Source organism: Hypomesus transpacificus, chromosome 21 (assembly GCF_021917145.1).
Source record: "Hypomesus transpacificus isolate Combined female chromosome 21, fHypTra1, whole genome shotgun sequence".
Lineage (NCBI taxonomy): Eukaryota > Metazoa > Chordata > Actinopteri > Osmeriformes > Osmeridae > Hypomesus > Hypomesus transpacificus.
The window spans coordinates 1,412,757-1,429,037 of NC_061080.1; the positions used below are offsets into that span (position 1 = coordinate 1,412,757).

General features: G+C 44.1%; 3 protein-coding genes across 3 annotated transcripts; all 3 read right to left on the bottom strand.

Annotated features, from left to right (window-relative positions):
• Window positions 1-446: 446 nt before the first annotated feature.
• On the bottom strand, window positions 447-6,738 carry jpt1a (Jupiter microtubule associated homolog 1a). Its single transcript, XM_047043606.1, has 5 exons — window positions 6,545-6,738; window positions 4,955-5,094; window positions 2,194-2,294; window positions 2,050-2,077; window positions 447-1,345 (listed from the first exon to the last, which is right to left on the bottom strand). The coding sequence occupies exons 1-5, from the start codon at window positions 6,598-6,600 to the stop codon at window positions 1,206-1,208; spliced, it is 465 nt and encodes a 154-aa protein (XP_046899562.1). The 5' UTR covers window positions 6,601-6,738; the 3' UTR covers window positions 447-1,205.
• A 245-nt stretch (window positions 6,739-6,983) lies between these two features.
• Window positions 6,984-8,751, bottom strand: sumo2a (small ubiquitin like modifier 2a). Its single transcript, XM_047043607.1, has 4 exons — window positions 8,627-8,751; window positions 7,965-8,096; window positions 7,760-7,831; window positions 6,984-7,516 (listed from the first exon to the last, which is right to left on the bottom strand). The coding sequence occupies exons 1-4, from the start codon at window positions 8,645-8,647 to the stop codon at window positions 7,451-7,453; spliced, it is 291 nt and encodes a 96-aa protein (XP_046899563.1). The 5' UTR covers window positions 8,648-8,751; the 3' UTR covers window positions 6,984-7,450.
• Window positions 8,752-8,858: 107 nt separating this feature from the next.
• On the bottom strand, window positions 8,859-15,865 carry gga3a (golgi associated, gamma adaptin ear containing, ARF binding protein 3a). Its single transcript, XM_047043557.1, has 17 exons — window positions 15,794-15,865; window positions 15,215-15,299; window positions 14,911-14,986; window positions 14,721-14,819; window positions 14,494-14,617; window positions 14,292-14,395; window positions 13,870-13,950; window positions 13,420-13,557; window positions 12,835-12,916; window positions 12,629-12,745; window positions 12,203-12,445; window positions 12,031-12,116; window positions 11,550-11,899; window positions 11,113-11,390; window positions 10,703-10,872; window positions 10,459-10,569; window positions 8,859-10,195 (listed from the first exon to the last, which is right to left on the bottom strand). The coding sequence occupies exons 1-17, from the start codon at window positions 15,831-15,833 to the stop codon at window positions 10,085-10,087; spliced, it is 2,295 nt and encodes a 764-aa protein (XP_046899513.1). The 5' UTR covers window positions 15,834-15,865; the 3' UTR covers window positions 8,859-10,084.
• Window positions 15,866-16,281: the final 416 nt, after the last annotated feature.

Consider the following 16,281-nt stretch of genomic DNA (forward strand, 5'->3'; position numbering starts at 1 on the left):
AACAAATGCTCCCTTTTGTTAGTTGAGTAAAGAAATACGCCTTCAAGAAATCCCTTTCTGCTTTAGACCGTGATCATTTACCAATTGTGGTAATTATGACAGCCTACTAAAATGCTACCACGTACCATATCATTTCAACTCTCAAAACACACCATAGTGGATGATAAAGTGACTTTAATGCCATTTCATTGGTGCCATTTCTTTTTAAATCCCCGTGATTTCCAGAACGCACGAATCCAATTGTACAGTGCGCAGTGACCTACCCTGCCTATTTAATACGATCTTCACTCTTACCCTGCACACCACTAAAACACCACCAGCAAGTAACTCCAGGTGTTTTCTTTGTGTACGTTGATGTTCATTAGAAATGTAGTTGACAGGCAATTGTGTAACTGACAATGATTGGTTTTTCATTTAGCCAGATATGACAAACAGGCATTCTCTAGTTTTTTTTTTTTTTTTTTTAACACTTTACTTTTACACACACACCCAGAACTCAAATACAACACGAATATGTAGGGACTGCTACATACAATACAAAATTAAATAAAATGCAATTTCATGACAATAGGCCACTTGTTGACAGTGTGATTTGTTTCAACAATTTAGCTCCTCCTGTGGACAAAATACTGTTTCATAGATATGTACGGACATCATGCAACACCACATCATGTACTCCATGTACCCACCAATGAACACAATGCGAATATTTAGTCCAGCATAACCATAAATCAAATCAAAGCGAGTCCTTTCACATCCCACCAGACGTGCATGCAGATCGGCTGACAATGAATACTGTGCGAAAGCGACAGCTTACATCATATCCATCTTTTATTTATCATGGTTAGACACCGGAACGTTCCGAGAGCTTGTGCCGTTACACCGGACCGGAAAGGGGTGGGTGATGTGAGACAAAACGTAAACCTCATGCCTTCTCCAACAGGCCCGACACACCGCAGGGTCTGGCTTGAATCGGATACATAAAGTGCTTCTGTCAAAAAACTTTAGAAAAATTAAAAAAGGGACTAGAAAAAGAATGGACTTGACAAAGGGAAGGAATGTGGACAATCTGACAGAATCCCACGACCCGGAGATGGAAGTCGAAGGAGCTCTTCACTTGAGGGGCAGGGGTGGTAGAGAAACCGTATGGCAGAGGAGTTCAGGGGGGGTGGATGGGTGGGTGGGGGTGGCTGGTGGCTGAGGGTTCAGCCCAGGATGAGGCTCGACTTGCCCCCGGGGGGGTTCCTGCGACCCGAGGGGAGCCCTGCTGCCCCGGGCTGTGCCCCTGAGGACGGGGGCGCTTCGTCCCTCTGCTCTGGAGCCGGCTCCGCCTCCACGCAGACGTCTAGAGGAGGAGGGCGAAGGAAGACAGGTCAACACACACACCCTAAACACGTACACAAACACACAGTAAACACACACACCCCAGTGTTTCCCCTATGTAGATTTTTCCGTGGCGGCCCGCCACGGTTAAATTTCTGCCGCCACGGTATCAGAATTAGAGCGGTACAAAATTTTGGGCCGTCTATCAGCCGTGATTGTTAGAGCGCATGTCGGAGAATAGCACAGACGTGCTTCACAGCGCAGTTGAGATTGCGCGTGTGCGTCCTTGAGAACTGTAAGTCGTATAACTTATGTTGTCAGTTCATTTAAGCCTGTTATTGTATTAGTCTATAGTTCTTGCAAATTTAAATTGGAGACCTGACCTGCCCCCACTGCTAAAAAAATCCCAGGGGAAACACTGCACCCTAAACACACACACAAGACCACACACACACACACCTAAACACACACAGACCCTAAACACACACCATAAACACAGACTTTAAACACAGACACCGTAAACACAGACACACGCCGTAAACACACACACCTGAGCGATAAGAAACGCTACACTCAATTGACAGTGTTTATTCTGACCTATTGTAACACACATGCATACTATCTATGGAAACCCTTGAGTGACGAAAGCAATACAAATTCGCTTTAAAACGAAACATATCGAAACAAAAACACCCCACCACATCACAAGCATTAGTTCACCCTTACCAGCACTGCCGACGTCATTGTCATCGTCCTAAAGAGAAGGGAATGGAGAAGACGGCAGTCGTCACAACCTGGCAACCAATCACAATTCCTTGGCCTACACACACCACCTATCACAGGGGCTGATGGCTTAGAGGTCAATCTTACCCCAGCAGGTGCCTCTCCAGAGCTGCTGTTGGAGGGTTGGCCTCCACCTCTCCTCAGGGGGGCCGAGGGTTCCCCGCAGAGCACTCCGGTAGGCTTCCCACCTGAGAGCAGATGGAACAGACTTTTAGGGTTGGGATTCCCATTCGCTCAGGAGCAGTGTTCCACCGCTGTGTGAAAATCGTCATTTGAGTTGGAAATACGCAATTGGTGTACACGGAACAAAGTCGTAAGCTGTGACGCGGTATATTAAAAGCAGAAGGAGTGCATCAAGGGCCATCGAGGGTGAGAAAGTGAAACGTGTTGTGAAAAAAAAAAAAAAGAACAAGAAAAAGGTTAATTACGCCACCGATGCAAAAATCACCTCAAGGCGTGAAGACACCAATTTGTGACATGTCATCTAGGACAGATGTATAAAGGCGTTACAAGGACCTCCTTTTTTTTTTTACGACAAGCCTGTTGACAACGACTAAAATCGTTAAGAATTCAAAAGCAGTGAAAAAAACCCCCATCTCAGAATGACAGTAATGTCCCCCATAACAAGTACCTGATGAAGTGCTCTAGAGATGGATCCAATCCAGTGCATGAGCACTACCAAAAGTGAAAGCACGATTAGGGGATTTTCAAATGCATTCCTGCAGCCACAGCTTCACTCCCCCAATATAAATAACATGGGCTTGTAAAACCCCCTTGCATGAGCATCATATGCCCTTCAGCCAGGATGTGAGATACATCAAGGGAAATGAATGTCCATTGATGAGAGGTTATGAGAAGAGACCAGGGACATGTTTTCCAATAAACTTTCAGTTTCAGTAGGCTACAATGCCATTATGTAATAGGGCTTTGTAAGTATTCAGCAAAACAAGTGTAGTGACGTAATGCTACTAACTCAGAGGGCATCGTGGAGCATTCCTATAAAGTACAAAGGGGCCTCGTAGGAAATGTCGCCCAACATCCTTGGCCTTTGGTGTGCAAACGGAAAATGCCAGCGTCAACATGTACTCTCGCATTAGAAGACCTCCCGTGTTGCATCTATGTTTTACTTCCACGGTATCAAAAATAGGGCTGTACAAAAGGCCGTCGATCAGCAGTGCTCGTTGGAGTGCATGTCGTAGAATAGCTCGGACACGCGCTTCAAACCCCGAGCGGGCACGCGCGCCACTGTGCGTCCTTGACAACTGTAAGTCGTATAACTTATGTTGTCAGTTCAGTGTTTCCCACAGATTAGAAAGCTGTGTGGTGGAGGGGGTTCATGCCAGACCGGGGGGGGGACAAGGACAAGTGATAAACTTGCCCGGGGCGCCCAATGTGCTAGGACCAGCACTGGGCGTAGGTATACATTGTTGCTAACGTGTGCTGACGTTGTGACTGTGTGCGTATGTGAGAAAGACGCGTGAGTGACAGAGACGGAGAGAGAGCAGGGAAAGGAAATGCTGCTGAACGAATACGCTGTGTGTTTTAACCTAAATAGTGTTAACATTTTTTTTACGAAATGCAATGTGTGGCGGCCGGTGTCGATTCTGTGGCGCATCGCCGTCTGTGTGGGAAACACTGCAGTTCATTGTTAGCCTGTTAATGTATTCGTCAAAAGTTCTTTCAAATTTAAATTAAGTTAACAGGTAATTTTCGTTGCTTGTATTCTTCACCTGCTAGCCAAATTGCACCAGGCTGTTGATTCGATAGCGATTGCCGAACGCCCTTGCTCACGTTTAGTAATTTAGGTGCATTATTATGAAGTAGTTACAATGCATTAAGATAATGTATTAATAGTGGTTACAGAATGCTTAGCCTATATGTCAAGATCAAATTAAGCAGACAGTGTACACATGCTTTATAGTGCCCTACCTTAAATCGACAGGCTAGGCCAGTGGTTCCCAACCCTGGTCCTCAGGGCACACCTGATTCAAATAAATGGGTCGTTATCCAGCTCTGCAGAAGCCTGCTTATGACCATTCATTTGAATCAGGAGTGTTGGAGCAGGGAAACTTGTAAAACAAGCAGGACAGGGTTGCCCTGAGGACCAGGGTTGGGAACCACTGGGCTAGGCTACTGTTATTAATTATTATAAATTGGCAGCATTTATGCCATTTAGAACATACTTTATGAGTGGAAGGGGTATCTTTAAGTAGCCTTACCTTATTGCTTCAGGGGAAATAAGTGCAATATTACATTAGCTATTAGACTATTACATTAACCTGCTCCGAAATATAGTGAACTTAGTTTAGGTGTGGGGGGGGTTGTTGTTGGGACAGACCTGCCCCCACTGCAACAAAAAAAAATCCAAAAGGAAACACTGACCTCTTAAAAAGCCCCACTCACACTGGGTGAGTAGCGTCCTTTCAATAACAATGACTGAAGGCGTCTGTGTAGGAGGACTGTTTCCATAAGGATGTGACGTTCATGGATTTATTATTGAGTGAGGGGAGCGATTTTTGAATGAGATAGATTGGAAAGTTTGGGAATATTTTACAGCCCTAACCAGCACTCATGGGTCTCAGTAAGATAACTGTCAATGCTGCAAAGCCAATAATGGAATATTTAATGAGTATGGATCCGAGATTTAATTGGCCATTTGGAAACCTGAGTGACTATGCAGAATTCTGATTGACTCAGCAAGGTGATTGCATTTACCAATTCCGAGGCAGAATTGGAGGCGATATACAAATACACTGACAACTGGAAGACATAGTTAATCAAATGCTACACAGCAACAGGAGTGCTAGTAGCCTTGAGGCTAATGAGGTCATGCTGGAGTACGAATTACCAGGTGGGTTGTTCCTTCGGTGAGCATGGGGGTCTTCTGGTTCATCAAAGATGCTGGAAGCCATCTTGTCTTTTCGAGCAGGGGGCTTCTCCTCTGCGCCAAAAGAGATGTTAGAAGCTCCACCTGGAGGACGCAAGACTCTGAACAAAGTGAGAAAAAAGAAACATTCTAAATGAATCTCCACATTTCATCTACCTGCTTGGGCAAATTAGTCACAGTTCATCCATAAAACTCAAACAGTTCAGTCAATCTTGTCAGATGAAGCATCTTCGGCCTGTAATGGTGTGTACTATGCCCCTTTTAAAACAGGATTTTACAGGGTTATACCAGGTAACAAATATTACTCGACTCAATTTCAACTCTGGCTCCACTCATTCTGCATGCAATGATGGGCACGTTCTTACATTAGGAGAGGCCACTACAACAAAGAATTGCCGTCACTTGACAGTTTTGTGTTTGAAACAGTTAACATTTAACAATTGGTTACTTTATAACAAACATCTGGGTGATCACAGATATTCGAATATTTGGTCTGTTAACTGATGCATGTCAGATTTATTGTAAGACTCATTATTTATTGCATCTACTCGGGATTGATCAAATTGGCCGATAGATAGGTTTGCTAAGTGATTTCATGCTCCCTTGTAAAGTACTTAAGTCTTTTTTTTTATACAAAAATAATGTATTTTATTTTGATACATGATGTGGCTGGTGTATTTTTTTGTTCATTTTGATGCACTTAAAATTAAGGTACTTGATAACTCTTTTTATTTTATTTTGGTGCATCTTTGCCCATCCCTGGTTGCTACAAAGGCTGTTTCTGTGGTCAGCGGGTCATAAAATAGGGATGTCATTGTAGCTCTCTGTCATAGGGCTGCCGTTTAGGAATCGCACCCTCAATCAGTCTACTGTTACATGAACGATATATACTCAATCAAGCGGCTTTTGCCAATCAGAGCACAATTGATTGGAACATTTGCATAAGTAATTTAGATATTTAAGCACGTCTACTGGCACAGTAGATGCCAAGGCAGTTGGCCATATGGAGATGGCTAGCACAAGCAAGCTTCACATCCGTAGGGGCCCCACCCAACCATAAAATTAGCTGATGATGCTGCATGGCAAACCTCTGAAGTTTCATTTAAAAAAAAGAATAGCTGGCAGGCGGGTGGTAACTAATGCCGTGTATAATGCTTCTAACATAGCACTCGAAAGACACCAGTGTTGGCAAGCACAGAAAACTATTAATGTCTGGGTGCAGACATACATGTCTAGCTAGCTAGCCAGCAGAGCAGCCAAGCTGTCAGCGACGTTCCACAAAGGGAGGCAGGGAGGGGGCAATCAATGGTAGCTTGCTAGCTAGGTAAGTTAGCACCCTGCGAATCCTGGCAACAGAAAACTAGCACGCTGTCGACAAAGTGTTTTAGCACAAGGGGGGACAACGTATTGTCTTGATTGTTATTAATGCGAACCCTTCATGTAGATTTCCTCAATGTTACACAAAGCTAACGTTGGACAACTAGCTAGCTAGCATGGCAAACAAGATTCAAAATCACATGCACACATGGAAAATTGCAGACACCGTTATACCTGGAACTGCTTTTAGAGCCAGGATCCATCCCTTGAAACGTGGTTGTCGTCGTCATTTTACTAAAAAATCTGGTTAGAGGTGTTTGACTAGAATTTGATAAATGTTTAGTTCTGTACCAATAGCTCACCACCTCATCTCGTTCACCCCTGCAGCCGGTGGAAGCAAAATTAATCAATCGACAGATGAACGTGGAGAGGGCGTTTCTGCCATTTAAGTCCCACCCCTCTTTGGTAGATCTGATATCCTGTGATCCTTCGAGAAATACAGTGCGTTTGAGGGGATAAGCAGCATCTTGAACAAACGTCATTTATGAAACGACTAGAAAAAGTAGTTCAGCATGCACAAAATGTGTAGGGATTGTAAAATAATGTAAAATGTAGCTAATGAGTTAGAAAGCATCAATGTATGACCTGCATGTAGCCGCATCTTACATAAAAAACACAAAAACAAATGTTCTAAAAAAGAATCTATTTATTCAATAACTTTCCATAGTCTTAACTAAGTAAATCAAAATACATATCTATTTGAAAAACGATTTCAAGCAAGCATTTCACAACAAAGTAGGCCTATAAAACGTTCAAGATTCCATTTCGGAAAACATGATGAAGATGCATGTGAACAGGAGGGAAACAGATGTTTGCTGACTAGCACATGTCAATCTTGTGGAATAAAATGCACAAAGATGTACACACCTTTCCAAAAGAATCAATTTTTCATTAACATAAAATGCTTTTAATCCATCTTCCATTCCTTAACTTAACTCCCCTTATAATAAAATTCAAAATGTTTTCAAATTAAAATGACTGGCAACATTGTAAGTCAGGGAGGAGTACGAAAATACATAATATTCGTTCCCAAGTGAACAAAGGATAAGGGAGGTAGCAGTTGTAGCCAGGAAATTGTCTTCAGTGAGGATATCCCCCTGTTTGTTGCTGGAACACATCGATTGTGTCTTCATCCTCCATTTCTAACTGCAATATAAAAAACAAAGTTTAGACAGTTGTAGCAAGACTTGCAACTGATATGGGTGACTGTATGCGGAGTAGACATGCTTCAAGGAACAAGAGCGGTAGATGAACATCTTCATTTGGGATTTTGAAAAAAAGGATTAAGACAGACATGTAGGTCTTCAATTATTTAAATGTAAAATCTACAATAAAAGATTATAACAGATATGACTGTGAGGAAGGGCATTATACAAACGTATCACTTACCTGTGATGGTGTGTCTGTTTCATTAATGGGTTGACCATCAAATCTAAACCGTATTTGTCTCATCGTCAATCCCTGCGGACGGACGTTCAATTCACATTTCTTCATTCAAAAGATTCACTGTATGACTACAACATGAAATCCACATCTAGGCTGATTACAAGGTTGAGAAGTAGCCGAGGCTACATGAGTTGATGCTATGTCTTACCTGTCTTTCACAATATGCCTTCATGAGTTTGTTGAGAGGTGTATGTCTTTTGATCTTAAACTGCACCACGGAACCGTCCTGTCCTGCCACCTTCAGGTTGATGTGCTCATTGTTCTCAGTCTTAACTACCTCCTGTACAGATAAACACCAAACGCAGAAGACCCATCCATCACGTTTCAGGATAATAGTATAGTACACGTACACTAAAATGTTCTCTAGCTGAACACATTTGAGTACGGAATATCCAACTGTAGAGCTATATTTGTCAGAAACTTAGGCTACCTTGGTTTTGTGATGTCACGGCTAGCTGGGTAGCATCTGCACAACTACAGTAGCGTATTTTATGCTAGTCGGGCTAGCTCGCTAGTTTAACGCTAATAGTAGTTGGCTAACGTTAATAATGTAAGCCCATCTGTGCACATAATTACAAAAAAAATTCTAACACGGTTTCGGATCTACTGTAACTGCCTCACTTACCAAGTAAAAGCGCTAGCTTGCTAGCCAAGTGAGCGCAAAATCTTTGAACCAAGCAAGTTAGGTCTGTGTTATTAAGCTTTTTCTCCATAACCAAGAGATTTATCGCCACAGCATAAGATGCGTTATATGTCGTAGAGAACGGACAGTCTTAATAATATTGTAAATAAACATGTCCCATCCCTCACCTTGGGTTTCTCGTCTGCCATGTCGGATATGGATGATGAGCGCTCAGCGGCTGTTTCTGTGCGCTCACAATGCCACCAGACAGCCAGGACAAGAGCGCCAGTTTGTGCACAATTGAGGTAGCTTGAATTCCACGCATTTTCTATTCCACCGGCCTCACACACATTTAGATTGTTAATCAAAAACACAATACAAACACAATTTTTTTATTTGTATAAATAGGCCTACTTTAATTATTCATGCAGAGAACGTCTAAAAATATGAACTTAACCAATAAAGAGCTCATCTGATCATATGGACAAACACAGCAATAATTTATGACAACCTGGTTTAAGGATGCTTGAAGAATTCTTAATTGTAACAAGCTCCGACAGAATGCATTCAACACAATCACATAGTAGCTTATAGACGTATAGCCTACTTAAAGAATGGTGGGGCAAGCAATTTAAACGTAATTGTATAAAACTGCCAAGAATACCATTTCAAAAATGAAACGAAATTGTGTGTCTTTCAGGCAGAAACATAACTTTTTCAAAACGGCATTCTTTTGAGTGAGCTCCGTTTTCACTGCTGTTAATTGAACAGCTATTCAGTTTGTTGCTCTAGCGGCTATAGTCTAGCCTCAATATAGCTTGACCTGCGGAGCAAAACCAATTTAATTGCAAAACTGTTATGATAATGTCAGCAGATGAGAGTGTGGGGGAGGAATTCAACGAGACACTGCGATGTCTAAACTGCGTGCAAAGCTGATTAACACTACTTCTCAAAAACAATTAGGCAATGCATCCATGACAATCACTCAAACTGAAATAAAAACGGAGGGATCTGCAGGCTATCAAGTTTCTTACGGAGTCGGGTGATACAACTAAAGATAGAAATAAAAGGAATCCCATCTGTAATCAAATAAGGCTATAGTAGAATGACATGAATAGGTCTCTGTAAATATAAGATAAATAACTTTCAAAGTAACATAAATAAGACTCCCAAGTAGTTTCACCAACTGATTGTGAAACCAACCATAAAAAAAAGACTGAATTGTAGTGAAGTTCGCAATGCTCTGTTTTCTATGAGCTAGTGACCCCCATTCATGTCACGTTTGTTCACCTCGGCTTGAACGTTGAATAGTTACCGTAAATACTTTTCAAGTGTACGTCATTCTGAAACCAAACATTGTAAGTCTGTATGGAATTCTAAAGTGCAATCATTCTGTAACAACTCAGACAATGGAGTTGATTGACTAGAGGGAGCAAGTTGCAACCAAATTGCACTGAACACAAATGATAAAATAATATGAATAGTAACAGTATTTTGTAACTCACTGGGATGAAACACTCACAAATACACTGACCTCCCCTACACCCCGCAAATATTGTCTCAGTAGAGCGTATGCTCAAAGCTGTCTGCACCATGTGTTGCTGGCTACACTGTCCTGGCACTGTTTTGGTGGTTGAGGCAGAGGGCTATAGAACCCCCCATCTCTCGGCCGGGGGGAACTGGTCCACCTCTCCTGTTTCCGTGCATTGCTGGTCTCCCAGAGTGAACGTCAGCTTGTATCTCATCCGGACCTTATCCTGAAACACACGCACGCACGCACGTCATTGCCTTGATAACTCAGCCTGGCGGTTAGCACTGCATACACTTTCACAAATCTTTGTTGAGAGGGGCGTACGCAACGAGTACGACTAATTCAATAGATGAAAATAATACAAAATAATAATATGTCGACCACTATATAAAAACAAAACCCTCCCCAAAAAACAGACGAATTATAAGCAGCACGAAACAGCTTCCTGTCCTCTCTTTGGACCGCGTCAGTGTGACACAACTGGCATACCTTCAGCGGATTGGCCAGCAGCATGACCTGAGTGATGGCGGCAGGGGGCAGGATGGGGCTGAATGCCGCTAGCTCCGTCCCCGACGGCGGCTGCAGCCTCACCTTCATTGACTGACCACAGTAGAGAGGGAGAAAAAACGGCGCTGACATCGATACGCCCAGTGCATCATTGTGGCGTTTCCACACGATTTTTGTGCAGCAGAAACTTTTCAAGACTGTGGAGGTTGAGTGCCAGGCCTTTTACCTTGGGCACGGCGGCCTGCAGGACTACGTTGCTGATGGGCAGGGGGGCTGTATTCAACATGGACACCACTATCACCAGAACATCGGGCCTGCCAGAGGGACAGTCGGTAGCAAAGTGGAGAAGAACCCGGATGCCGTCTTTATCGTACGCCGTCACAGGGCACACTTTGCCTTTGTTACCACAGGTAACCGAGAGAGAGAGACACAGAGAGTGACACAGAGAGAGAGAGAGAGAGAGAGAGAGAAAGAGAGAGAGAGAGAGAGAGAGAGAGAGAGCACAAACTGTCCATCAACCAAGCTTTACATCAAGAGTTCTGTAATATTAGTCATTAGCCATTCGCTGACGCTACCATTTCTGTAAACTACAATACCCCCAAATCCAGTATGGGATACTCAGTCAGCGCAACTCACTAGGCCTGATAGACTCCAGGGGAACGTGGACATTGGCTAGGGAGATCTCCGGGGCCACGCCTGGGCTGGCCAAGCCCAGAGGGATGACAGGAGACAGGGAGCGAAGCAGGGGGCTGTCGTCTGCCTGGGGCCTGGTGGTGGGCAGGCTGGAGGCTCCAGGTGCTGCTATGCCCAGGGGGAGAGGGCTGGATCTGGAAGGTGCAATGCCCATGCTGGAGGTCCCACCCATAGCATCCCCTATCCCAAACAAGCAATCAGGGTCCAACATACCAGGCATGCTGTAGAGATAAAGAGACAAAACACTGTATTGTGAAAAATAAATAATCATAAATCACAAATCATACCTCCTCAACCACTATAAATAAAGCAATATAACATTGTCAGTTCCAGGGAAACAGACAGATGAAGGGCACTAGGAAAGGACAAGACACCCTCACCTCTTGGGGTTTCCCAGGTCCAGCATAGCCAGGTCTTGCAGGCCGCTGTGGCTGAGGGAGGCGGAGGCCGACAGAGAACCAATGGGAAAGGACAAAAAGGTAGCACTGGAGGATTGTGGGTAGCTAATCGGGTCAGGGCAGTTTGACACCGGCGTCGCGGACGAGGGGGCTGCAGGGAACGCAGAGGTGGCGAAGGGGAAAGGGACAGTGCTGGAGGATTGTGGGTAGGGGACCGATGAAGAGGCTGTGGTCAAAGTGTTTGGGGATGCTGCTGAGGTTGGCGGTGCTGAGGAGAAGGCAGGAGCTGTGATGGTTGTACTGCCAAAGAGGTCCAAAGCCATGTGGGGTGCCTGGCAGAGAGAGTGGGAAACGGTGCCATCATACCTCCATGTAGACATAACTTGAAGAGACCATTCGGTCCCAGTTCATTCATTAAAAAAAAAAACCTTTGAAATGTAAACACACTGAAATATATGCCTACCTGTGATGACAATTGCTGACTGAAGACGTCATCTTTTGGCGTCTCTGTCACTGCTCCACTCAGAGCGGGAACGGGGTCATTAAGGCCTTAAAAACAAGCAGACAAAGCCCTTTCACACCCCTTGTCACCAGCTCCGAATCACTCCACTCGAGCAAGAGTCTCGAGGCGTTACCTAAAGAGATGAGCTCTTCATCTAGCAGGGAGAGGGCTGTGGAGGGTTTGCTGGGGCTAGGGGCATCGCTGGGAGCAGGACAAAAGGCCTGGGAGGAGGCAGAGCCGTAAAGCAGGTCGGCTGGGATGGAGAGACTGGGCTCTGGGTGCTGGACTGTGGGGGTCAGCCCTGGAGGGGAGGGGCTCTGGAGGTCCAGCCCCGCCAGGTCTATCAGAATCTCCGATTGGCTGGTATCTTTGGTGCCTGTCCAGGAGAAGGAGAGAATAGAGAATGTGTGGGAATATTTGAAGGCAAATTCATTTACGAAGTATGGTTTGATGAGACAAATTCATTACATAAAAATACATGTCTACACATGGTACACTAGTGGAAGATGAGGAAATATACAGAAGTAAAGTGGGGGGAAAAAGGTTGCGGATGTCGTACATTGGGAGTAGGAATGTTCCGCAGGCTCCATCTCTCCGTTGATCTTCTGCCCTTCCACGATCTTCCGATACGAGTTGATGACGCGGGAGAGGTCATCGCTGGCCTGCAGGATGTCTCCTAGTGGTTCGGACAAGGGGTCAGAGGTCAGACCAGGAGGGAAGCCATCGATTTGGCCAATGACGTCGAGGGAGAGTTAGGGTTCTCACCCAAGCTGCTGTCGTTGTCCTCGGTCTCCGTGGCCAGCTTAAACACGGTCTGCCTGAGTTTGTCACAGTCTCCGTATAGCTCCTTTAATGTCAAACAAATAACAATGGTCCAATAGAAAAATCCACTAAGAATCACCCTATGACAATGCATTACTTCCTGATTATGTCCTGCTTTAATTGTATTTTTAACTGCAGGATAAGTATTTTCTGTACACTGTTACATATCAACTGAGGTCATTAGTGCTATCGTAGAACTGTGAGACGTGTTCTCAGCCTCAGGAACGCTAAACATCAAGACATCCTTTGTAGCAGATCTTATGAGCTTTAAATGATCTAATTGTATTTTATATTGATGTTTTACCTTGTGTTATAATCTTAACTGTAGCACTTTGATATTGATTTCAAATGTAAAATGCATCAGAGATAAAAAAAACTATCATTATTATTAGGTCATTCCAGTCAAGTGATTAAGACTGAAAATTGGTGGACCGACCCTGATGACCAGTCAGGCGATTAAGACTGAACATTGGTGGACCGACCCTGATGACCAGTGAGGCGATTAAGACTGAACATTGGTAGACCGACCCTGATGAGCTCCTTGTCGCCGTCGGTGGACTCCTCTCTGCTGAAGTGGCTCAGCATCTCGTGGAGCAGCTTGACGCTGTTGCTGACCTCCTCCAGAGTGCCGCTGCGCCTGGAGGCCCTCTGGGCCCTCACCTCATCCTGTAACAATTACAATAACAATAATGACAGCTACGCTTTTGCCCGGCGGCGTAGAAACCCAGGTGCCGGGGCCAAGTCAGCATTTCCACGGCACGCTGTTCTGAACACAAAGAATAGCCGACGGCTGGTGGACGCATAAAGGGGGAATTCACACAGTTTTTTAATACACTTACTGTTGAAGTCATCCGTGATTTGGATTTGACATTTGTGTGCATTTGTGTGTTTGTGTGTGTGAAGGAAGGTGGGCTTATGCCTCTGCTATTACAGAACAACAAAACCAGGTTTTTTTTCTGAGTGTAAGCTGGCCCTCACCTCCTTGACCATGTTCTTGATCAGGCGGTTGGCTTCCTGCAAATCCTCTGGTTTCTTACTCTTCAGAAGCTCTGCCAATCGCTGCGGACGGAGCACAATCGCCAGTCAAGAGGAAGCCTCCCCCTCATGTTTCCCATGGCACGTAACCAATCACAACACTTCCCTCCCGTCTGGGATAACATGTCTTATGAAAACAACTAGGACCATGGATCACCCGGAGGGTACAGTAAAGGGAAACATGCTGTCCCTGTTCACCCCCTGATGATGGGATTACGAGTATCGGGGGGAGACACTGTGTTCCAGCCGCGGTTGACGGAAGAACAACGGCACGTCCGGCTGCGACGCAAAACCCTCTTTCCGCGAAACTCTTTCCATGACTTTGGGGGTTGGAAGACTCCCACGCCCGTGACCCTCCCTCTCACCTTACTCTTCTCCTCGTTCTCAAACACTGGGTTCTTAGGGTGAGCCGGGGGCGAAGCCATCAAGGTCTTCTCCGGCGGGACGGCTGGGTCCTCGCTGACGACACCTGAGAGTGTTGTCCTTCGTTAGAAGACAGCGACTACTGTGGCGATTTTGACCGTTGATGGAGAAGGAGAACGTTGGGTTTGGGATGGAATGTCTTACCCTGTCTCTTGAGCATCTGGTAAGCTTCACTGATCTTAGCTTCATCGGGTAGAGAGTGTGTCCAACTGAAGATGATCTCGATCACTTTCATTTTGACCCTTTCTGATACTCGATCTCCTAGGTACTAGGAGGAGAAAAAGGCTATTGATACACACACAATATAACAACTGACCCATAACTATCGAAATGATCTTTGGTGCAGAACATGAAGTGTAATGTTAACTTACTTTGGGTGACACCACTTTAATAAGTTCGTTCAAAAAACGAAATTTCCCCACTTCGTTGTGAAACCGTCGGCCACAGTTCTTCATGCAAGCTTCTAGTACCTGCAAGAGTTGAGATAGATAGGCTTCATGTGATGTTCACACAAACAAATTACTCCTTGAAGTGTTATGATTTCTGTGGGCGGTTACTCACCGTCAAAGCCTGTATTGCCTCCCATTCTTGCGGGGACTGAATCTTATGAGCCAACAATCTCACAGAGATCTGTGGCCTGGAATATTCATGAAACAAACATTTAACAAAGAGAAACTATTACTGGCCATAACAATTATGATCATCTTAAAAGACCCAAATTTAGAAAGCCCCATCGATTGGAATTAAGATGACACATGGATGATAAGAAGAGCTCTGAAATAGCATGCTGACTGACATTTGATACATGGAACATGCAGTGCAGATGGCACAACATGAACATCAAATATCCATGGTCTGTTCATACCCTTCCAACTCCTTATTCACTTGGTCGCAGAAGCCTATTATGAACTCCCAGTCTTCCTGTCTGTTAGAAGGGTTTGTGGCTTTGTCTGTAAAATGGATAGTTTTGCAGAGTTTGTTGTTATCGGTATTCCAATACTAACCTGTCTCACTGTCTAACGGTCTAGAAAGGGGTGTGTCTCTCAGATGGAACTATGTTGATATGCTTGATACTAAACTCAAAGGAAAAAGCTTGGAGTTGACCTTACTAAGCAATATTTGCTGTGTAAATGTATATTTAACTACCTTAAAAAAATATTATTTATTATGTTAATGTATTTGCAAATAAATATAATAACTATACAGCTGTTTCCCCATGTTCACGTCTAGCTAAACTAGCTAGCTCTAGCTAGAAAGCTAGTTGGTAAGGCTTAGTTAGCTAAACTGGCTATCAACATTGGAAAATGCAGGGACAATTAAACACGGTTATTGATGACAATCATAACATTATCATTAACAGATTAGCCGCAGTAAACTAGCATACTGACAAACTGTTGGACTATCTTAAATTATATCAATATTAAGTTTATTAGCATGTACTTACTGAGCCACGACTCCAACGACTCCCCTTCCGCATCCGCCATGTTCACACTGTTCAAGTACAGAAGCACCTCATGACTCTGATGAAAATGACGTGGTCGCATGGTATGAAAACAAATCTCACGCCCCCCTTACCTACATTTATGTTGTGACATCAATCAAGTTAACATTCAATCATGAAAATAATAAAGACAGTGTGTACTGTGACATTGAGAGGGAAGGCATGAGGCAACCTGTTTTTGTGTCTGTTGTGCCAACAAAAGTTAAAATGGTATGTAGTCTGTTATTTCTCGTGTCCACAATGTTTCTAATGTGAATATATCAGACCACAATTGTCTATATAAATATATAGTGAACTGTACAGAATGTAAACCTCCATGTTGAAATGTTACTAGTGGGAGCCTCGGCCAGCAGATGGCGCTATAATCTTAGAACAGTTTATGCTTTATAATAAATTATTGAGCGAAACATCAATCGGTTAGACCACACCTT